Genomic DNA, 23,915 nt, shown 5'->3' with positions numbered 1-23,915 from the left:
GGCCAAAATCCCGTGCGGTACGAGATTACATCATCACGCCGAACTTTTAAGAAATTCGCTCATTTCTAGTATATATGTATATAGAATAGTCTTTTATGTCTCACAGAGGCAATGAGGATAATATAATGCTTGAACTCTTGACTGAGCCAAGGACAACTTCAGAGCCATATTGTGCTGAGCCTCTCTGTACACTGGGTAAATCAGGTGCCTTTTCTGAGATGCCGGTTCTCATTTGCCTGTGTTCTCCAGCGCTTTGTGGCTTGCACACCCCTGGGCTCTTTTAATCTTCACTTGCCGCCAGCTGCTCTGATATCTGGCTGGTTCTGACACTCTGCTGACAATACTCCGGGACCATGAGGCCAAAACTTTTCTCCTGGCTCCTGTTCTCCGCTCTGACTGCTCTGGTATCTGGGCTCTGACCAGGGTATACACCTAGTTTCTGCACACATGTGCACACACTGGGGCAGTATTCCCTGCCCTCTTCCTATCCAGGTTGACCAAATATCTGGCGCCCTCTGCTGGATGCAGATGGTACAGCAGTGTCTTTTATGTGCACAGCTTTAATTTATATTTCTTCCTCTATTACAATACCCTGTAAGTTCTTATGGTCTCTATATATCATTTATATTTACTACATCCTGCAGATTATGTAATTTCACTCTCTTCTAAATGCTTAGATAAAATATAATCTATAAATGTTCTTCTTTCATCCCTGTTATATTTGTTCTTGCTGCTGATTGCCGTATTTTTTATTGCAGTTTATACCTGTTCAAACTTGGAATTGCACCTCAAATACAAGACTTATTGGGCAAGGTGGATTTTACAGGTAACCAAATAAAGTAGACATCATCATGAAAGGAAAAAAACAGGAGCTAGCTGTAGGGGTGCAGAGGTAAAAACTGACCCCAATCCCTGGGGCCTGAGGAAGCCCAAAGCCCCTCTGCCCCATATGAAAAATCTTAGTATTATAAATGGCACGTGGTAGTCAAGGATTATCTATCCTGGTATAATGTATATGTATATATTATGTATAGCATATTTTATACTCCTACTACATTAGTCTATGTGAAGAACCCTTTTCTAGATATTTTAATATCATACATAAGGAAGTAGTGTATGAAATGCAATGTCCACTGTATTAATCGCCTTTATTTGGTATGTAGAGGAAGAGATCAGTAACATGAGGAAAGAGCTGGAAAAGTACGGGATCCAGATGCCGTCATTCAGCAAGATTGGGGGAATTCTGGCTAATGAACTCTCTGTGGATGAAGCAGCCTGTAAGTTCTCTGAATTTCTTTTAGTCACTTCTCTTGATACATAAGTCTATGCTGTATGTTGATTGATGTTACTATTTGTCACCCTCTAGTGGTAGCAAAGTGTATGGCAATATAAAGAGGTATTGACCTGCTTGTGTGAGTATGGAACAGTAAATTAATGATTGCCTTTATTTGCATTAAATGATGGCTGTTTGAATGTTTTAAAGGGGCTTTCAGGGTATTCTATAAAATTCGATTTGGCCAGTTCGCCGAATTTTCCCCAAAAATTTGGTTCGATCTGAATTTATTCGTAGCGAATCACGTTAAAAAAACAGCTATTTCCTGGCTGCAGAGAGCCTGTATAGTGGTGTAGAACACTGTGCCTTGCAGTAACACGCATAGGGAGTCTGCTGTGGTAGTGAAACAATACTGTGAGTCAGTATGACATGTATATGACAGGCGTCGCTCTTAGAATCACTGCACACTTCACTTATTTGGGCCGTTACGGGGCCAAAACTGACCAAATAACTTAAGTGTGAACTCGGTCTTACAGGTCAATGTTAGTGCCAGGTATAAAGAACCGTGCAGAGGCCTAAGATCCTACTACAGCAAGAAAGAGAGCACTCCTTTTACACCAATTCACAGATTCCACATAGATTTCTACAGAACCTGTTCTATTAAACGCTTATACAAGTAGAGAGCCCCCCCCCCCCCCCAACAGAGGGGAGTGGGTGTCAGCAGTAAGTTTGTATTGACGTCATTGATTATTTTTCCCTTCCTATGATCCATCAGAACAATAACCCCCAAAAAACGGATCCTGTCTGTGGAGCATCCGCCTTCACTCGGTCAGCATTTGCTCAGTAATTCTTCTAATGTCTTCTGTGTTTTTGTACCCACTCCTGCTTTTGGCTACCAAATCATATGCCAATTCTGATGCAAAATAGGGACCATGTCATGCATGCCTTACAGATGTTACATAGACAGATCTGTTGTGCGTCTCATTTTTCCTTCCTTCTGACAGATCAGAAGAAGGGTCAAATAAATGATGATGTCAGCCAGGCCAAAAGGTAAAATAGTCATGAAGTGGGGAGGGTGGGAACAGCATGAGAAGTCCACAGAGTGGCCCTATGACATAGTGGTGAGGTGGAAGCAGCATGAGGAGGCCACAGAGTGGCACCATGGACAGTGTGGAGGTGGCAGCAGCATCAGGAGGAGCCACAGATTAGCACAATGACAGAGTGTGGAGGTGGTGGCAGCAGCAGCATCAGTAGGAGGCCACAGGGTGGCACAATGACAGTGTGGAGATGGCAGCAGCATCAGGAGACCTGAGTGGTAAGATGGCAGCAGCATCAGGAGACCACAGAGTGACCCATTGACAGAGTGGGGAGGTGGGTGGCAATACCAGTACCAGCTGAAGATGGTGGGTGAAAAGAAGGAGCACTTAGCATCAGATGTGTGGCATCAGGCGGATGTCGGCATCAGAATAGTAGCTGAGGCAGGTAGCAGAAGAAACCGTTCTCTTTTGTCAAAGTGTTAGTGTGGCACCATGGATGATCTAGTCTGATGCTCAGCATTGATGGGTTGAAATCCCTGGCTGATTGAAGCCTGATTCATCTTGACAAAGGTCAGTCTCTCCACAATTTGGGTGGACAGGCGAGTTCTTCTTGGGGTAACTATGGCCCTCGCCGCACTGAACACCCGCTCTGATGCCACACTACTGACCAGGCAGGAAAGCTTTTCCAGGGCAAACTCTGCCAGTTGCAGCCACAAATCCAGTAAAGCTGCCCAGTAGTCCAGCGGATCTTCAATGTGGGGGTGACAGAGTGCTTTCCAAGTGTAAGCCTGGGCTCCCCAGGATACAGTGAAGTCACGAACGAGGAAAGCAACCCCACACCAGCTTTTGCCAAAACAGAATTTTACTTAAATGTGGCAATAAACACAACCACAAATGCTGAGAACATACAATCAATTTACCATACACCCAGCACGAAAGCTGAGACCCTTGTGCTGCACAGCGCCTTCCGATGGATGCAGGAGGAAAGGGCAAGTAATTTACCTTCTGGCGGGCACAACTAAACTGCCACACCTTACCTGTTATTTTCCTAAAAGAACAAGATCACTGTATGGGTGTGTGCTACTGGCTGGCCTGCGGTGCAGCACAAACAGCTTACGTGCCAGAGTATTCCTTCTGAGCCAAACACCCACCTGGCTTGAGTTGGTGGGTATTTATCAGCTCTCGAAGGTGAAATGTCCCTTTAAGTTATGGAGTCCTTGCAATGAAATGTATTAACCCTTGTGGCCTGACACAAACAGAAACCCTACAAATCAGGCTTGGTCTCAGTCTCTAGGCGCCAAACACTGTGATGAGGTGCCATGCCCGATCTTACCACCCAGGTCTGCTAGCATCCGTGGTGGACTCTGAACAGGACAAACGTCGCTCCAACAAGCATGTGGTACCACAGTGTATGTTGCTTTTGTTACTACTGCTCCTCATCAGCGTTCCTGGGCAGCAATCTTCTTCCTCTGGACCGATGATCAAGGTCTTGGGCCGATCAGCTTCACTTAGCTGCAGCTCTGTCACTCTCATACCTGGATGCCATCGGATTCACTGCTCACACAGTCTGTGTCTCTCACAGCCTCCTTCTAAGATGGCTGCTGGCTTCCTCTCCAGACTTGTAACTCCACCCTCTCAATGAATATGGAGATATATGTACACTCTGTAGATGTGTTAAGAATCGCGGCATCTTTTAGCCAAACAGCAGAATGTCAGTTCCCAGAACATTTAATTTAATCACACCAACAGTGTTCAGACATGGAGAGCTGTTTCCCCATCTCACATAAGTATGCCACCACCCGCTGGTTCAGGTCCTGCTCCATGTCTAGCTACTGCTGGTGAGTAGTTTCTTCACTAGCGGGTGAAGAAAGCTGCTCATCAGCGACTCTAGACTCAAGTTGCTGCCTGATGGAGTTGGAACTGCTCCTATCCCCCCCCCCACCCTGCCAGAGCAGTCATGGCAGAGGAACGTGAGTGCAGAGGGCCTCCCCGGTCAGACCTACGAGAGAATGGACGATGGTGCAGATAGGCAGCGGCCAACTGACTACATAGGATGTCTTTATAGTAGTTCAGTTTGTCCTCCCTCTTAGCGGGTGTAAAAAAGGCCCCCTTTTTGGACCGGTAGCGAGGGTCCAACAAGTTGGAGAGCCAGAAGTCATCCCAAATGCTGACAATTCGGCTGTCACTACGCAAGCAAGTGAGCATTTATTAGGCCATTTATGCAAGTAACTGGGAGGGACTCCCTGCCTCCATCTCCACTGCATACAGCCACTGTGTGTCTGGGTCCTCTGCCTCATATTCCTCATCACCCTATAGCTCCTCTGGCTGCTCCTGCTCCTCTTCTCCTGCCACCTATGTTTAAAAACAACCCATTTCACTACACATTGCTTGTGCTCCAATGTCCTCCTCCTCCTCCAGTTCAGCCTGCACAGGGCTCATGTGGCCATAAGATCTAGGCTTCACATCTCCAGTCTCCTGACCTGCCAGATTTACCAGCATCTGTTGCAGGACATGAAGCAGTGGAATGACGTTGTTCATCCCGTAGTCCTGGCGACTAACAAATAACGTGGCCTCCTCAAAGGGCCTGAGCAAATGGCAGGTGTCACGCATGAGCTGCCACTGGCTGACATCGAAGTTACACAGGGGAGTACTCCTGTCCGCTTGGATCATCAAGAAATTGTTTATGGCCTTTCTCTGTTAGTCGGTCCAACATATGGAGGGTTGAATTCCAGTGGGTGGAAACATCGCATATCAGCCTATGTTGGGGGATGCCGTTCTGCCACTGCAGCTCAACGGAGGGTGTGCTTTGCGGTGTACGAGTGGCTGAAGTGTATGCAAAGTTTTCTGGCCATTTTTAGGATGTCTTGCAGATGGGTGGAAGACTTCAGGAACCGCTTGACAACCAGATTGAACACGTGTGCCATGCAGGGTGCATTGCTCAGCCCTCCTTGACGCAGCGCCGACACCATGTTCTTCCCTTTGTTGGTCACCATGGTTCCGATTTTGATTTGTCACGGAGAAAGCCAGGATTCAATTTCTTGATGAAGGACATGGAGCAGTTCCTCCCCTGTGTGACTCCATTTGCCCAGGCAAACATGACACCGCCATGCCCTGCACATGTGGTATGCTGGAGGGGCACTGTGAATTGTCCCTGCAGTGGATGCTGAGGACACTGTGGAGGATGAGCAGCGTCACCTGGCCAAGTTGCTGGTGTGGCTGTGCAGTAACCACATTCACCCAGTGGGCCGTAAAGGACATGTATTGTCCCTGACCGTAGTTACAGCTCCACACGTTGGCACTGCCGTGCACTTTGGCAGACACCGACAGGCTTAAGGACTGGCCCACCTTCTGTTCTGCATACGTGTGCAGGGCTGGTACTGCCTTTTTGGCAAAGAAATGACGGCTTGGGACTCTCCAACTCGGCTCAGCACAAGCCATCAGTTTTCTGAAAGGTGCAGAGTCCACCACTTGGAAAGGGAGGGACTGCAGCACCAGTAACTTGGACAGGAGCACATTCAGCTTCTGCGCCGTTGGATGAGTGCATGCATACTGTTGTCTCTTGGCAATCGCCTCGGTGATCGATTGCTGACGGAATGGCTGACGAGGAGTAGGAGGAGGAGCATGAGCATCAGGACTAGCAGATGATGGGAAGGACAGACAGCTTCCTTTCGGCTGAGTGGTGGAGCCTTGACTGCCTGAAATCGGGTGCGTGCCACTGGGTGATGCAGCGGTTGCTGTGACAGGCTGGACCACCACATCAGAGCCACGGTTCTCACAGGCCCCTTTATGGTGACGCTGCATATGTTGACGCAGGGCCGTGATGCCAACATTGGCACCCTGGCCACGCTTCAATTTCTACCCACAGATTCTATAAATGGCCATGTTCACCTCCGGCGGCTTAACAAAAAACTGCCACACCGCTGAGTAGGTGATTTTACCCCCAACACTCCGCACTGACTGACTTTTACCGCCGCTGCTTCTGTGAAACCCTGCACCACTACTTTCCGGGCAGGTACGCTCCTGCGAAGCGGGTGGTCTACACCTGGCACGTTTGGCTCCCGACCTCCCACTGCTGTGACCCTGCTGACTCCCGGCTACACTAGTGACTTGCAGGCTCCGCTGTTGCCTCACGGGCAAGGTGCCACCCTCTTCTCCCGATGATGACGAAGCCCCTAATTCACCCGGCTTTTAAGTGCGATCGGCTACATTATCATCGAGTACTGTCTGCACGTCACTGATGTCGTCCTCAACGGTTTCTGGCTCAGGAGCCTGACTGCTCGCAACACCAGCTCCCACGCAACTCCCCTTATCACTACTTGCCTGCCTACCGGAGGAAGCGGCGGATGTCTCCTCCACATCTTGGCTGGTCAGTAGCTGCTGACTGTCCTCTAGTAGCTCGTCCTCGCTGTATAGTGGAGCTGAGACCACAGCATATAATACTTGTCTGGCTGAGGGAACAGAAAAGGACAGAGGCATGTTGAGGACAGGTGAGGGCATAGGGCCTTCTCCCGGGCCCTACTAACTAAGGGTTGTGTCTGACTAACCCACCGACTCCGGGCTGGGGGTGTCTAATGTCACTTGGGACGAAGTGGATGACAGTGTCAACCATTCAAGAACCGCTGGGTTGCTGGTCAAGACACGACCGCTAGATGACACCGGGAGCTCAGGCCTCTCGCTGCGACTCCTGCCATGCCCCCATACTCTGCTGCGACCTGTGTCTGCACCGGAAACATTTAGGCCTCTGACACTCCCTTGTGCAGGGCCTGGCACTTCTCTGTCTGACATACTGTCAGATCAAATAAATAAATAAAAAGGAAATTAAAACACCCTTAAAAAGTTTGTAATTTTCTCTCTTCACCACACGACGGCAAACAAGCCATTTTTTCCACTAATACATGGCAAAGAAGGCTTTAGAACATATAACTGCACCGCTGAACGACAAATAGGCCCTTCCTCTTTTCCACTTATACACGCCACAAAAGGCTTTAGAACATAGAACTGCACCGCTCAACGGCAAATATATATATATTTTTTTGCCACTTATCCACGCCAAAAAGGGCTGTAATTTTCTCGCTTCACCACACAACGACAAATACTTTTTTTTGTGCCACTAATACACGTCAAAAAGGGCTTTAGAACATATAACTGCACCGCTGAACGGCTTTATCTTGGTTTCCAGCAAGCTTTGGCATGAACTGTGGAAGGCAAACTCCTCCCTATTGTTTTCTGACTCTGCTGTGCTAACAGGCTGGCTATCGAACTCAGCTCCCTCTTTAGGCTGTACTTCACTTTGCAATCTGGTCTGTCTCTAGCTTTGTCCAGGGAACATTTACTCCTGGTTTTGGAGGCTTCAGGCTTCTGCCTCCAGGTCCAACTGAGCTGAAGGTGCTCCAACTGGGCCAGATGGGGGATGTGCTCCTGCTGCCTTCCCCTAGCAGGGTGTACTCTCAACCTTCCCTTAGGAGGGGTATGCTAGACTGCTCTAACTCTCTCTAGAACTCCACCCTTCCTTCAGCCAGTGGGAAACGCCCACCACACCACAGAGGGGGGTGTTAGAATGGGAGGAAAAGCTCCAATCCATGTACCTGTACCTCTGCCATTGATGCTGCCACCTGCTGATGAACCAGGCATATTACACTTGAACAGTTATATAACAAGAATATGAATGCAAATTATGCGGGACCTGAAAATAAATACATAAACGACATGACACTAGCCCAGTAGAGACAGTAGCAGGGTGCAGAAGTGGCAATGCACCTCTGGGGCATTACACTAATACACGCCAAAAAGGGCTGTAATTTTCTCACTTCACCACACAACGGCAAATACTAATACACGCCAAAAAGGGCTTTAGAACATATAACTGCACCGCTGAACGGCAAATAGGCCCTTACTTTTTTCCACTTATGCACGCCATGAAAGGCTTTAGAACATATAACTGCACCGCTGAACGGCAAATAATATATATTTTTTCCCACTAATACAAGCCAAAAAATGCTCTAGAACATATAACTGCACCGCACAAGGGCAAATAAGACAGAAATATTTCCTTGTAATAACCCCTGTATCAAACAGCACTTGCACCCCAATAATAAGAACGGTTTGCTGGAATTACAGAGCTGTATAATTGCAATTTGGATCCCCAGTCAGTGCAGCAAGGTGTACTATCATTGTTCCTATTACCCAGGCTGTAAACTCCCCTACTGAACCCTGTTCTGCTTCAATACTGTGGAATGATTCCTCCCTATCCTTTCCCTGAACTTCTATACAGCAAAATAAAAGTTTTATAGTCTTTCCTAGCACTGTCCCTAGCGCCTGCTGACATCTCTCCCTGCACTAAGTACACTGGAAAATGGCTGAATCCAAGATGGCTGAGGCTATTTATAGGGCTGTGACATCACAAGCATGGCTGGCTGCTGATTGGCTGCATGCATGGCATTAAGGGTGAGCCCGCGTTCCCAGAGTTCCTTGCTCCATGTCCTAACACGTGCAAATCAAATTTTCTAATGACTATTCCTCAGGATGGGTGATCAGTGTTTGACTGGTGGGAGTCGGACTCGACATTCCCGTGTTCAGCTGTTTGAAGAGACCACCGTGCTCGATAAGCGCTGAGGCCTCTTCGTAGGCCTGTGACATCATCAGTTATATGGCCTAGGTGCAGTTCAGTCCCATTCAAGTGAATAGGCCCAGGCTGCAATACCGAGCACAGCCCTCTATGCGATGTATGGCTCTGTATTTGGTAAGCTGTGATGCATTTTCAAACCGCTGATAGGTGGGGGAGTCGGACCCCCACCAATCAGATATTGATGACCTATCCTGAGAATAGGCCAATCTGTACTGAACTCCCGGAAAACCCCTATATAATGAAGAAATGACAAATTAGGAAATGTGTTGAATCCATTGCTAAATAACCTCCCAGAATGCTAAATCATTCGTATTCTAGAGACGAGGGGCAATTACCTTGTATCTGAAACTGTTTTACTGAGTTTTTATGTCTATTTCACTATATGTCTGAAAGAATTTAGTAAATGGCTAAGTATTAAAGGGACACTTCTATCTGTAAGAGATATATAAAAAAAAAACTGCTCAGTATTCATGTTTTGTTGTAAGATTGGGAATAATGTGTAATTAAAATATAATATTGCTGTTTTCTGTTCCCTCGCCTGGCAAAAAATGGAGTAACATGTAATCAAAAAGTCATAAGCACCCCAAAATGGTACCAATGAAAACTTCTTCAACTCATGGAGTCACTTTTAAAATTATATCATAACAGGAACCGCCATATAATATTCATATATTCTTAAAGCGGTGCTGTCGTCAGGTCACCTCTATTTCACTAGGCACATAGCCTGATAGGGGTGATCCTGCAGTTTAAAATGATACCGTCCTCCTCACTGTCGACGTCACTGTTGATAAAATTGTACTTTTATTCCTTTACAGGATTTCGAGCACCAGAAGGCGGGCTTTTTCAGTACGAGCACCGCTATGCGATGCCTACTGATGTCTAACCCACCCCTTGATTGACAGCTCTAGGCCAAGTTCAAGTCGTACTCTAGCGGTGTCAATCAAAAGGGGGGGGGGGGGGGGTGCTTAGATGTCGGTAGGCATTGCATAGCGGTGCTCATACTGAAAAAGCCAGCCAGCAAAGGAATAAAAGTACAATTTTATCAACAACCGTGGCGCCGTCGTTGAGGAGGAAGGTATTATTTTAAACTGCAGGATCACCCCTACCAGGCTATGTGCCTGGTTTAATGGGGATGATCTGGTGACAGAGCCGCTTTAATATGTGAAAAAATATTTGATAAAGGTTTTCCTTAATTTTCTTTAAAATTCAGGTTGTGTGTCTGATTCACATTACAATTATTTGATTTAGTCCGGTATATCCATTATACACCTGTTGGCCTACTCCATAAGTGTTGGGTGCCAGCTATGTAATACAGCAGACACCTGGCCGCAATGACCAGGATAGGAGATAACTCCCATCCTGGCCATTGACACCCTCAGATGACGTGGTGAATAACAACCGCGGCATCTAAAAGATTAGACAGTAGGAGAGGACTCTGTCCTCCGATCAGACTCCCTGCGGTGAAGGCTCCCAGGCCTGCCGTAACTAACTGCCTGCTAAGCCCTGTCTGCAGAATGAGTGACGATCCCATAGACTGCAGTTGTATGCTATTTCAGTCTATGCCACAAGTGATTAAATGATCACATGTTCAAGTCCCCTAAGAGGATTTAAAATAAAATAAAAAAGTTTTTAAAAAAATAGCGTATTAATTCCTTTCCCTGTTTTATATGAACATAATGGGGGAGATTTATCAAAACTGTGTAAAGGGAAACTGGTTTAGTTGCCCATAGCAACCAATTGGATGCCACCTTTCATTTTTCAGAGCTCCTGAAAGGAATCTGGTTGCTATGGGCAACTAAGCCAATTTTCCTTTACAACAGTTTTGATAAATCTGCCCCAATTAGTATCGCCCATGGTAAAAAAAAAAAAGGCACAGCTTGCCCTTCAAAAAAAAAGGGGGGGGGGGATAATCAAACATGTTTTGTTTTTTTTAAATGAGAAACTAGAGAGAAAACATGTGGGTCCTCTGAGAGATCAGAGTTTCAGGCCAATTTGAGCACCTTCAGTTTAGATTGTGGAATCTATTCAGACCCAAATCGAATTGGTTGACCAAATTGCCAAATCGAACCTGAATCTAATTTATTTTTAGCGTTTCTTTCATTTCTAAAAGAAACCAATCAGAGCTCAGCTTTCATTTGTTTGGCTGCTCTAGAAAGATTAAAGCTACGCAGTGATTGGTTGCTAAGGGTAACCAGGCCAGTTATACTTTTACCCAGTTTTGATGAATCTGCTCCCAGTGTGTTCACCTCAGATTTACCTTAAATTGATGATCTGTGTAGAAGAATGTTATACCTGAGTAGTAGGAGCAGCGACTATCCGCACGGGCGTCTTCACCTCTCCTCGCACCATGCTGTTCATGTGTGTAGCAGGTCACAGCTTTCCTCGTGGATAACAGCTGGTCTCTGCGGTTTCTGAGGCCGGATCGAAGGCGATCGGCTAATCACTGGAGCGACTCCATTTCTTAACCCCTTCGGGTTGGATCTTCTAGTGCTCCTTACCTTTCAGTCACATTTCGGGCTCATGCACACGACCATAAGTGTTTTGCGGTTCGCGTTGTCCGTGTTGCATCTTTATTTTTTTGCAGATCCATTGTAACAATGCCTGTCCTTGTCCACAAAACGGACAAGAATAGGACGTATTCTTTTTTTTTTTTTTTTTTTCGGAGATGACATGTGAACATTGAAATGAATGATTTACATACAGAAACGGAAGAAAAATCAGTTTGTGTGCATGAGCCCTTAGGCGTACACCACAATGCCGCTTTTTATCATGGTTTCCTCTTTGTTTTTAGTACATGCAGCTGTGATTGCCATTAATGAAGCCGTGGATAAGGGGGTCGTAGGCCAGACCATGGTGACCCTGAGGAACCCAAACGCAATGCTGTTAAATGTGGAGGGGGGACTGGAGGAGCAGTATCACGATGAGCTCTACCAAGCCAAGAAAATCAAAGAAGACAATGCTAAATTAAAGGTAAAGATCGGGGGCGTGTACCCTTCAGGTCCTTTACATCTCACTTGTCATTTCTGGGTTTTCATCCACGAGTCCTGTACGGCAATCACAGAATACAGGCTGCATACAATGGCTTCCTGTATTCTGCTGACTGACGTGTAGCCGGGCAGAAGAGAATCTGAAATGTAAGAAGATATGTTAAATAACAAGCAGGGGACGCGCACAGATCCCTACTACATTAAGGCTACTTTTACATTAGCGTCAGCAGGTTCCGGCACGGGAACAGCCTGCCTGATCCATACTAAAGCTAGCCCATGTGTGCCGCCGGAGATCCGCTCCGGCCCCATTTACTATAATGTGGACAGGCCGGAGGCAAACATGCCGAGAGGAGGACGGGCATAAACTGCATGTTTGCCGTGCCTGTCCACATTATAGTGAATGGGGCCGGAGCGGACTTCCGGCGGCACACATGGGCTAGCTTTAGTATGGATCAGGCAGACTGTTCCCCTGCCGGCACAGCCTGCCGGAATCCGCTAATGTAAACGTAGCCTAAAGACAATCTGTCGCCCCTCCTGATATGTCTGGTTTAGTAACTACTTGAATTCATTGTTATGAAATACCAATCCTGGAGCATCAATTCTTATACCGTATAGTGCCGTTCCTTTATTATTCCTGCTAGAAGCTGAAAACATGTTCCGATTTGTTATTACACGGGGAATGCGAGTAGTTACTAAAACAGACGTGGACTGTATGAGATAATCATGGTAAAGCTACACGGCGACACTGGTCGCGGGCAGGATCGCAGAGTAGCGGTGATCCCCCAGAAGTGAATGCTGGATTTTTTGCAACTCGTGCTGTGAGTCACCGCTACTTTGTGATCCTGGCCACGACTAGCATAGCGTGCAGAAAATCTGCACCATAGGTCATGTACATTGTATTCTATGAGAATTAGAAATTCTCGTGTACACAATGCAGATTTTTTTCCATGTGGAATTTGACCTGATTTTAAAATCCACAGCATGTCCATTTATTTTATTTTTCTTGACCGGATTTTCTCTATTCACTACAGTGAGGAGAGTAAAATCCGCACCAAATCCACATGTAATTGATGCAGATTGCCCACACAGATTTCCCTGCGAACACCTGTGGATTTCAGCATGGATTCTCCTCACATAAAGGCCTCATGCACACGACAGTATTTTTTCACGGTCCGCAAAACGGGGTTCCGTTGTTCCGTGATCCGTTTCCGTTTTTGTTTCCGTGTGTCTTCCTTGATTTTTGGAGGATCATCAGACATGAAAAGTGAAAAAAAAAATCTAAGTCAAGTTTGCCTTGAAAATGATAGGAAAAAAACGGACACGGATCACGGACGCGGATGACAATCTTGTGTGCCTCCGTGTTTTTTCACCGACCCATTGACTTGAATGGGTCCGCGAACCGTTGTCCGTGAAAAAAATAGGACAGGTCATATTTTTTGGACGGACTGGAAACACGGGTCACGGACGCGGATGACAAACGGTGCATTTTACGAGTTTTCAACGGACCCATTGAAAGTCAATGGGTCCGCAGAAAATCACAGAAAACGGAACAACGGACACGGAACACAACAACGGTCGTGTGCATGAGGCCAAATCCTGAGGCCTCTTTTTTCCGTTTACATTCTGTTTTTTGCGTTCCATATACGGAACCATTCATTTCAATGGATCTGCAAAAAAATGGAAGGTACTCCATATACCTTCCGTTTCCATTTTTCCGTTCCGTTCAAAGATAGAACATAACGGACAAGGATAGTACTGTTCTACCTGGGGCCAGCTGTTCCTTTCCGCAAAAAGCGAAATGCACACGAACGTCATCCGTATTTTTTGCGGATCCGTTTTTTGCGGACCGCAAAATACTGAAAAAAGCCATACGGTCGTGTGCAAGAGGCCTGAATGTTTGCATTTACCCTAAAGGTCTGTTTTTCCCCCAAACAGCACCACTCTTCTCCTCGCGCTGTGTCTGTTGTTTCAGCTCAGTCTTTCTTACTTCAAAGGGGCAATACCAGACTATGAACAAAACAAAAATGGCGCTGTTCCTGGAAAAAAAAATAAAAGCGGCCCTTTTTCTAGGCACATACAACTTAGGGCCCATTCAGACGGCTGTCGGAACGCAATTTCAATGGGGCCGCAAAAGATGCAGACAGCACACCGTGTGCTGTCCGCATCCGTAGTTCCGTTCCACGGACCCCGCAAAAAAAGATTTTCTATGGTAGTGCCGACCATGTGCAGTCTGCAAATTGTGGAACACACATGGGCCGCACTACGGCCGTCTGAATGAGTCCTTAATGTAAGTGACTGTTTGCTTTTCATTCAGTCCTGATGAGCACCGCACCAGATAATTCTAATAGTTTCTTTTATGCTGTCGCCGCCAACACGATTATTATACTGCGTTGATATGCGCTGTGATGATGTTTAACTCTGATTCTTCACAACTTCTCTGCTTTCACAGAACAATAGTATTTCTGAAGAAGAGAGAGACGTCTATGAAGAGCTTCTCACCCAAGCAGAGATACAGGGCCACGTTAATAAGGTTAACAGTAAGTACCTCATTACATGGTGAAAGGCTCGTTGAATGAGAGAACGCCTGTGGACGTGATTGCATGAGCGGCGAAACATACGGGTGATTGCAGCGTTTTGTCGCATGATTTTACAGCCCGGCTTCTATTTAACCTGCAGCAATAGTGAGAAAGCTTCCTGCAGCTTGCCCAAACTGCCTAATATTCTTGCTTCTAGCTCAAGACTTTGCCTTATGCCTTCTGATCTCCCTGTAAGACACATTCAGTCTACAGACAAAATTCCAAATTATCGAGCAAGAGAATAAAATAATCTCAAATGAATAGAAGTCTTCTGTCTGGCCATCTAATTTTTATTTAAAAAAATTAAATGAATAAGTTAAATACAGGATGTCCAGCTGTAGGGACCCTCAGTGATTAGCTGTGATCCGTAGAAGAACCAAGAATCAAGTATTGAGTTCCCCTACAGCGCCGCCGCAGGAGAAACGTTGCATTACACAAGTTCTCATTAAAATCAGTAGGCTGTTAATATAGTGAACAGACATGCCAGGTCCTCCAGACCAAGATAGGATATCTTTTGCCTCTCCCCTCTCTGACTAATAGATGAGGCTCCTAAATGTGGGACCTCCTCTTTACTAAGATAGTAGGGTATTTCAGAACCAAACCATTCCTTTACAAAATTGCTGAGCAGTTTTTTGTAACAGATTTGAAGAGTTATATTTTCTGGTGATTTCTTTTTATTTCAATTGGGGCATTTGAGAATGTCATGTTGTCATTTTTCCTGGCATGTCTGTTTTAGTAAATACTTGTATTCCCCAATTGATAAATTTACAGTAACATTGTGTGGAACCTCTGTTATTCCTCCTGGAAAAGCCTAAATAATAAATGGACATTGGATGTTGCCTTTCCCCCTGTTTAAAGGGGTTGTCCGAGTTCTGAAAAAAAAATAGCACTTTAAAGGTCCATTCACACGTCCGTATGTGTTTTGCAGATCCGCAAAACACGGACACCGGTAATGTGCGTTCTGCATTTTGCGGGCCGCACATCGCTGGCACTCTCATAGAAAATGCCTTTTCTTGTCCGCGATTGCGGACAAGAATAGGACATGTTCTATTTTTTTGCGGATGCGGAAAGCACATTCCAGCCCCATTGAAAATTAATAGGTCCGCACCTGTTCCGCAAAATTGCGGCACAGATGCGGACCCATTTTGCGGACGTGTGAATGGACCCTAAGGCTACATGCACACCATAGTTGTGTGTTTTGCGGTCCGTGTGCGTTCCGCAATTTGCGGAACGGCACGGACAACCATTGATATAACTGCCTGTTCTTGTCCGCAAAACGGACAAGAATAGGACAGGTTATATTTTTTTGGCGGACCACGAAACGGAGCAACGAATGCGGACAGCACAAAGAGTACTGTCCGCATCTTTTGCGGCCCTATTGAAGTGAATGGGTCCGCGTCCAAGCCGCAAAAACGGCTCGGATGCGGACCAAAACAACTGTCGTGTGCATAAGGCCTAAATCTGATGGTCAGCAATATATAACTAAGTTAAGCAAGTTGTAGGGAAAGCTTCTCTTTTGGCCCTTTGTTTACCTGCAATAACAACAATCTCTGCCCCTCCCCCTGCTTTGCAAAGGGAGTGAATACAAGTGCTGCCCTGAGTGACATCTCTGCCTTCTAGGATACTCAGCAGCATGTTATATGTGTAGGACTAAAAGTCCCAGCTGTACAATGACACTGCTGATACACACAGGATCTTCTCCCTACCTGATCTTGTGCAATGCTCTGCAGAACAGGTTATGTGACCCTCAGTGAAATCTGAGAAAGGAGCCACTGCAGATAAAGTAAGTGCATGGTAAAGCCCTTACATTTGCCTAGTTAGAAACATACTGTACAAAGAACAAAAAAATAACTCCGATAACTCCTTTAACACAGAGTCCACAGTCTGCTTGGTCATGCCTCATAGACCAGGGGAATGGTAGCACCCATGCGTTTTAGGAGGAATAACAGAGGGATGCAGAATTCAAAGAGAAGATACCTCAGATTCATTATTTTATGGTATACGGAAGCATTTACACAACACCTGACAGGTCCTCTTAAAGAAAAAAGTTATGAGAAGATCTTGTGAATAACCTTTTGCAATTTTGTAAGCATGTCTTTTGTTTCAGCCAATGTAGCCTTAGTCCAAGTAAATGAGGCCATTGACAGGAATGATGAGGCGGGATTATTACAGGCTCTGATGATTCCTGTTCTGAGCCTTTTTGATGTTCAGCCACAAAATTCACCCTGGTACCTGACTCAGTTGTGTATCACTAAGGACCAAAAAACGCAGGTAATGGCGACATCCAAGATCCTCATGCCCATCATTTCATTAACATACTGCATGCGTTCCTTGCTATTAACCAGTTACTGAACAGAATGGTATTGTATGGATGGGAAATGTTTTATTAATGCCCTCTGCATGTTCCGCTAACCTGGAGTTGTTGCCCTGGCTTTATGCTATTCCAGTCCCTTAGCAGTGAGGAATCTGGGGGTCCAGTCCAACATGAATACAAGACGATCGACATGGATAGTGATCCAGAGAAGCCCCAGCCCATGCTGATCTAACGCGAAATATCACCCTCTTTATAAAGTGGTGTATAGTAGAATCAGACTTGGAACTTTTACTGGCTAAGACAGTAATGGGGTTCTGTGACTTTATATCGGTATACTTAAAGGGCATCTCTCAGCAGATTTGTACCTATGACACTGGCTGACCTGTTACATGTGCACTTGGCAGCTGATGGCATCTGTGTTGGTCCTATGTTCCTATGTGCCCGCATTGCTGAGGAAAATGATGTTTTACTACATGCAAATGAGTCTCTAGGAGCAACGAAAATCCACTTTGATTGACAGGGCCAGGCGTGATGACATTTGAAGTCACACTGCCTGACCATGTCTATGAAAGTGGAGAGGGGGCAGAGACTCTAGGTGTAATGGCAACCCCCCGTTGCTCCTGGAGGCTCATTTCCATATATTAAAACTTAGGGGCACATTTATTAAGACCGGCGTTTTATACGCTGGTCTTAAAAAAGCCCAATTGCTGGAGGAGGATCCGTCGAAGTTATGAAGAGGTGCCTCTCCATAACTTCGGCGCATCCAGTGCCAGTTCCAAATGCAAGACTGCTTCTGAGCTGTCTTTATATTTAGACCTTTTTCTACGCCTAAACCAGGAATAAAAAATGGTAAATGAGACGGGCCTGCCGGCCCGGCCCCTTCCCCGCCTTGCCCACAGTTTTAGACCTGGCGTTAGCGGGGCGAAGTCACAGATATTGCAACTAAAAGTTTTGCACAAAGTATTGGTGTAAAGTAAAGCAATCAAGAGACAGCATAAGGAAGAGAAAAAGTGTATAACACGTCTAGCAAGACGGCCCGAATCTGTCACACAGTCTTCTATCTAGCATCTTCTGCCTGGTCTAGTTTTAAGCTGTCTGAATGTAAGGCCATAATAATCAATCTTCCGCATCCCTCCATAAAGCACCACCAACCTCTCGACCATTGTCAAAGATTTCTCTGACTTGCGTTCCCAGGCAACAATGCTTCTTCAGAAGTACAATTGATTTTAAAGAGTTTTTGGGGTTCAGGATAAGCAATCAAGATGAGATCCCTGAGGGTCCGACTCTCGCCACCCCAGCCGATCAGCTGTTTGAAGAGGCTGAAGTGCAATGGCCTCTTCTTTGTTCACCTCAGACCATCTGGCTGGGCACCATCTAAGCCCCATGTAAGCAATAAAGAGCCCAAGATGCTCATAAGAACACCGTGGCCCTTCAAACAGCTGAGCTGCTGGGGTGCCGGAAGTCAGACCTCCATCCGATGTGATATGGATGGCCTGTCCTGAGGATTGACTATCAGTATTGTGGACTCTGAAAGCCCCTTTAATGGTATTTAATGAGGACTTATCACCTCTCCGGACATGTCTGTTTTAGTAACTATTGCATTCTCCATGTAATAATTCTAGAACATATTTTCATATAACGGTTTGTCCTGCCATTCCTCTATTCTTCCTACTAGTCTATGAACGAATTGCCAGCAGTCTGCAATAAAAGTCCAGCTGGGTGTTACTGGTTAGGGGTGTGTTCCTGTGCAGTCTAACACTGTCCAATCAGTGCTGGCAATGCCAGACTGTGTAAACTCACACTCTCTTGACAAGTGGAAAGGTAAAACCTGGTTGTCGGGTTATTCATACATTTCTAGTAGAAGTCACAGAGGAAAGGAGTGACTCTAAAGAAGACATGTCAGGAGAAGCGGACAGCGGCTCTTTCAGCTTTGAATCTGAATCGGTTGATCAGCCATTGTACTCCTGGCATTGCTACCATTAATAGCTTTCTTGCCTACATTTCTGTTCTTATATAAGCATGTACATTTCTGTATGGGGCAGAGTTTTCTTTACTGAGAGGTTCACCATTGTTACAACACATTGTGCCATTCACTGCAGTATAATATATGGCTGCTGCCCAGCAAATAAAATGAGTGCAGCTAAATATTACCTCAGTCTGCTGTGTAACCAAGGACAGCCATATAGTTAGATGTCTTAAAGGGATCACGAAGGCTACTTTGGCTCTTTATGGTGCCACCCTGTGAGTGATGCCGGGATCCGGGTCCGAAAAAAAATAGAACATGTCCTATCCTTGTCCGCAATTGCGGACAAGATTAGGCATTTTCTATTATAGTGCCAGCGATGTGCGGTCCGCACGTTGCCGGTGTCCATGTTTTGCGGATCCAGGACATGTGAATGGACCCTTAAAGGGGTTTTCCAGGCTTTTAATATTAATGCTCTATCCTCAGAATAGGTCATCAATATCAGATCGGCGGGGATCCGACACCCGGCACCTCCACTGAACAGGAAACGTTGTGCGCGATGTGCACGTGCAGTCTCTCATCTCTCTTCCTGCTCACCGCTACTGTCTATGCCAAAGCAGCAGCAAACACGAAGGGAGATGGCACGTGTGCACTGCTTGCGCTTTCTCATACAGTTTCTCATACGGGTGCCTGGTGTTGGACCCCCGCCGATCTGATATTGATGGCCTATCCTGAGGATAGATCATCAATATTAAAAGCCCGGAGAACACCCTTTAAGTTATCCACCTATTGGCTATATTTACTGCTTATCTGCTCACCGCCGGCATCGCAGCGGCTGAGCAGTGTAATTACAGCGGTTCTATTCAATTGAATGGGGACACCATAGTAATGTAATTACACTGCTCTGCCACTGCAATGTCGACGGCAAGCAGATGAACAGTGAGGAGCAGGCAGCGCTCATATGAGCCCTGCTGTCTATTAAAAACAGCTAATTGGAAGGGGTGCTGAAATACGGCCCCCGCGCGGATAAGATATTGATGACATTTCCTGAGCATGGCGAAGAAAGACCAGCACTCACTTTCTTTACGATATGAATAAACTTTTAGTCAAAGCATAATAGCATCCTCAGTCACTGGTTTCGGCTCAAGCGTTTCTACATACCGTCAAGAAGGTGAGTGCTGGTCCTTCTTCGCTATATACTAATGGGACGCCTTCCCTGGACACGCATCATGTACAAACTGCAGTGCTGACCCATCTTCTCCGATACCTATCCTCAGGATAGGTCATCAATATGAGAAAACCAAATGACCCCTTTAATAGAAATCCCTCCATTATATCTTATGCCTCCTGAGGATAGGTCATCAATATGAGAAAACCGGAAAACCCATCCCTCCATTGAACCTTTTCTTCACTCTTTCCAAGCCATTGTGTTCTCATTTTGTCCTTTTATTTTATGGGTTCATGCTAGAAATTTCTTCCACTGGTAATGATTGCATTTGAAGAACATTTGCATCATTTCCTGATTTAACTCTTGAAAATGTTGAGTGATTTTGTTATATATTGTCCTCTTTCTAGGCTGCATTCGCATCTACGCTGGCGGCTTCGTTAAGAGCCCTCATTATAAATTCTATTAAAAATGGTGGATACAGTAGCCCAGCATGCTTGACTATTTTGTCCATTAAAATGCAGGGTTCCATGATGGAACCCATATTATAGTTAATGGCGTCCATTGCGTACTGTGTCCGTTAGGCAACACTTCCACACTTTGCTTTGTGCTTACGATGGTTCAAAAGAAGCAGAAATAACATAGGTATGAACCAAGCCTAAAACTGACCTGGCAGTGAAAAATAATGCTCTACTAAGCATATCATGACAGATTAGATGGATTGTAGCTGATTTAGAAGAATACAGTAGACTCTTCTATGAGTGCACCTTATTCATGAGCCAGGGGTTCTCCCTCCTACCCCAAACCCATCTGGCCAGCACAGTATCTTTGTGCGTTTTTGTTCTAATACGTAGCTCATGAGACCTAGCATTAGAAAATACAGATCTTAAATATGGCAGTTACTCTTACCACAGATCTGCATCAAGGTTCCTTCTCTGTTCACATCCAAACAGAGCAATTCTGCTAGCCTCCTGTTATTAGAGAGCAGTGCTTTCACGTGACCACCTCAGGACTCGAAGTAGAACGTGTCTGACAACAGAGTGTACATGAGCCGTTTTCTGATTCCAAGGGCGGCTAGCCGAATTTTGGAACCAGCCATGGATGTGAATGGAGGAAAACACACTAAGTGTTTTACGGTCCTCGGACCATGGATCCGCCAAACACAGATACCGGCCATGTGCACGCCGCATCACATTGTGGATCCATTGACTTCAGTGCATCTGTGGTCCGCATGTGGATGCCCCACAACTGGAGACCAGCACGAAATAAGTACGGTGCAGTATTTGCAAAATCACTCAACATTATGTGTAGATTTGAACTGTGTAGTAACAACTAGACATGTATTTTTTAAGTTTTTTTGCTGGCCATTGTACCATGAATGTCATCAGAAATGCAAATATCGGTTCCTTTCAGAGATTTAACATTAACCTGAAGGTTTCTCTCCTCCTGATCCTAGAAAGCAGGTGTCCCCAGTTCTCTTGACAAAAGCGAGATTCAGAAAGAAGTTAGTGTTGCCAATAATGAAGCTGAGGCTCATGTGCTTAGTGAGTAACCCTTGCAATGACTGTATCCTCCACCCAATGTCCTCCACTCCTTTGATTAGTGCATGCGGAAAATGTACTTGTGTTGATCAATAAAACACAGATTTTTTTTTTTTTTTTTCAATAAATGTTTGTTACTGTCCTTCTCAATGTTGCAATTGCCCCAATCACCACTTTATGCAGTATTGGGAATATTCCTCATGTATCGGGTAGTTAACGTTTCTTTGTGTCAGCGTGTATAGCTTTTTCAGCTGTTTGGTGACAGTAGGTGCTGAAACTGCTTTACGGAGTGTGAGACGTATGCAATATTACCGCTCCTTTCATGCCTGAAAATGAGATCACACCATTAAACTGTATTCCTTACAGACAGAGAGCATATACTTCATTTTCCAGAATACATATACAAATAAGAATTTTAGTATATGTTAGACTGATCCTGAGATTCACTTCATTGCAAAATTCCAGCTTTAAATTTAATATTGTAAATCACAAATCCATAGCTTAGATTTAGTCCTTTTTTATTTTATTTATTTTTTATTTTTACAAAAGCCAGCATAAACCAACAGTAGGACATAGATGAAGTGCATAACAACTCCACTTGGTGCAAACTATACCAATACCTTAAATTAGCCCGTTAAGTCCTACAGACCAAAAGAGTGACATAACGGACCATGCCTTTACAGTAAGCATATACAATTCCCAAGGCTGTGTATGGAAAACTGGTCTCTCTTTCTCTTTAATCAGGCTGTATAATCTCTCCTTTCCTTGCCTAAGGGGGTGCACTTTCTCTGTCTCCAGATATATCCCCAGTATCCTGAATAGAATACAGTCTCTGAACAGAGGGCCCCTTTCTGTCCTTTTGATATGATGGGGAACCTGAAGCTTTTTTGCTCCTACCGCATGCAGAGAAGTCTGTAGTCTCAATGTAAGTGCTTTACCTTTCTCTGACAAATGTTCTGCAATCCTCTTTGTATGGTCGCTGAACTTTCTGTAGAATTCAATATCTCCTTCCCTAAAAGGCTGGCACATAAACTGTCACTTTGGCTGCTTGTAGTCCGCAGGGTAACAGATCTCCCTATCTAACACTGCTCCTTACTGCCCTGAGCTGTTTACTTGTCCACAGCTCAGATTAGACTGCTGCAACTTCCTCCTAGAGAGGAAGGGGTGGTGCCAGCCCTTCCTAGTGACTAAGAACCTCCTTCTATTCTCACTCTCCATACATAGCCTATGGGATACAGTGCACACAAAGTACAATGCATCAACACCAGCAGTGGGACACTGCACATAAACAGAAGCAGTCTGTATGGGCAGCGGTCTTGGGTACTGGTCAAACATTAATAGCCTGTCCCATTCCTGAAAATCCCCTTACAGAATGCAGACAGATTTCAGCTCTGGAGCTTGCAGAATAAATAATACATGCTTTTTTTTCCTTTTTTTTTAGTTTAGAGCAGCAGCTTAGGATCAGTATGTAATGCATTGACAGAGTTGCTCAACTTTCATGTAGATTATTGTATAATTTTTTTTACATTTGCAAGTAATGTTACAATGGGACAAACAATTAAATACATTAGGATATTGCATTTTGCCTCCACTCAAAGCTATTCCCATGTATCTGCTTACAATTCATTGTCATAATCACAATCTGGAGCTTCTTTAAATTTTCTGTTCGAGAATTACATTTCCTATTATAGCGTTATTATTGGAAACGTTCCTTTTACAAGTTGATGTATACAGTAATGATATGCAAGGGAAATGTAGAATTCAAATAAATGGAATTTGAATTCTACACGGACAGGCTGGGTCCTAGCACGGACAGGCTGGGTCCTACAGAGCAGCCCATAGTTGACACGACACTCATGTACCTAATATGTTTTAGATTTGAAGGGATTATCCCATGATTAATGTAAAACATGAAAATTGTAGAAAGCTAGAACCAGCCCTGTACCTCACATGAATCCAGATCTCTCCATTCATTGCTCTGTTACCATTACTGTATATCACGCTGAAAGCTCAAGGGGAGTGTCTTTTCTGCTCTAGCTAAGGGGGCGTGTCTCAGCTCTCCCTATCACAGCTCAGGAGGCAGTTAAAGGATGAAACTGAGCATGTGCGGCCATCTTATTGAGCCGGACAAAGAAGTAAGAAAAAGAACAAACAGCAGGTGGCGCTATACAGATACATTATTTATTATTATACGCACTTATATAGCGATACTATATTCCGCAGCACTTTACAGACATTAGCATCACACTGTTCACAATGGGGCTCACAATCTAAGGTCCCTATCGGTATGTCTTTGGAGTGTGGGAGGAAACCGGAGAACCCGGAGGAAACCCACACAAACACGGGGAGAACATACAAACTCCATGCAGATGTTGCCCATGGTAGGATTCGAACCCAGGCACCAGTGCTAACCACGGAGACATTTTACTGAATC

At 45.2% G+C, this 23,915-nt stretch overlaps 1 protein-coding gene across 2 annotated transcripts in view; it reads left to right on the top strand.

The window, feature by feature from the left end:
• Positions 1-762: 762 nt before the first annotated feature.
• IQGAP2 (IQ motif containing GTPase activating protein 2) overlaps positions 763-23,915 on the top strand; it is a 150,572-nt gene continuing 127,419 nt past the window's right edge. The window contains exons 1-6 of one of the 2 annotated variants that reach the window (XM_040421414.1): positions 763-826; positions 1,164-1,277; positions 11,727-11,905; positions 14,372-14,459; positions 16,606-16,769; positions 21,397-21,484. In XM_040421414.1, the coding sequence (XP_040277348.1) occupies positions 1,181-1,277; positions 11,727-11,905; positions 14,372-14,459; positions 16,606-16,769; positions 21,397-21,484 (616 nt within the window). In that variant the 5' untranslated portion in view covers positions 763-826; positions 1,164-1,180. The remainder of the gene's footprint in view (positions 827-1,163; positions 1,278-11,726; positions 11,906-14,371; positions 14,460-16,605; positions 16,770-21,396; positions 21,485-23,915) is intronic. The other variant, XM_040421415.1, reaches the window with a different exon arrangement.

The sequence above is a fragment of the Bufo bufo genome, chromosome 2 (assembly GCF_905171765.1).
Source record: "Bufo bufo chromosome 2, aBufBuf1.1, whole genome shotgun sequence".
Lineage (NCBI taxonomy): Eukaryota > Metazoa > Chordata > Amphibia > Anura > Bufonidae > Bufo > Bufo bufo.
This window is presented reverse-complemented; position numbering and strand designations above follow the sequence as displayed.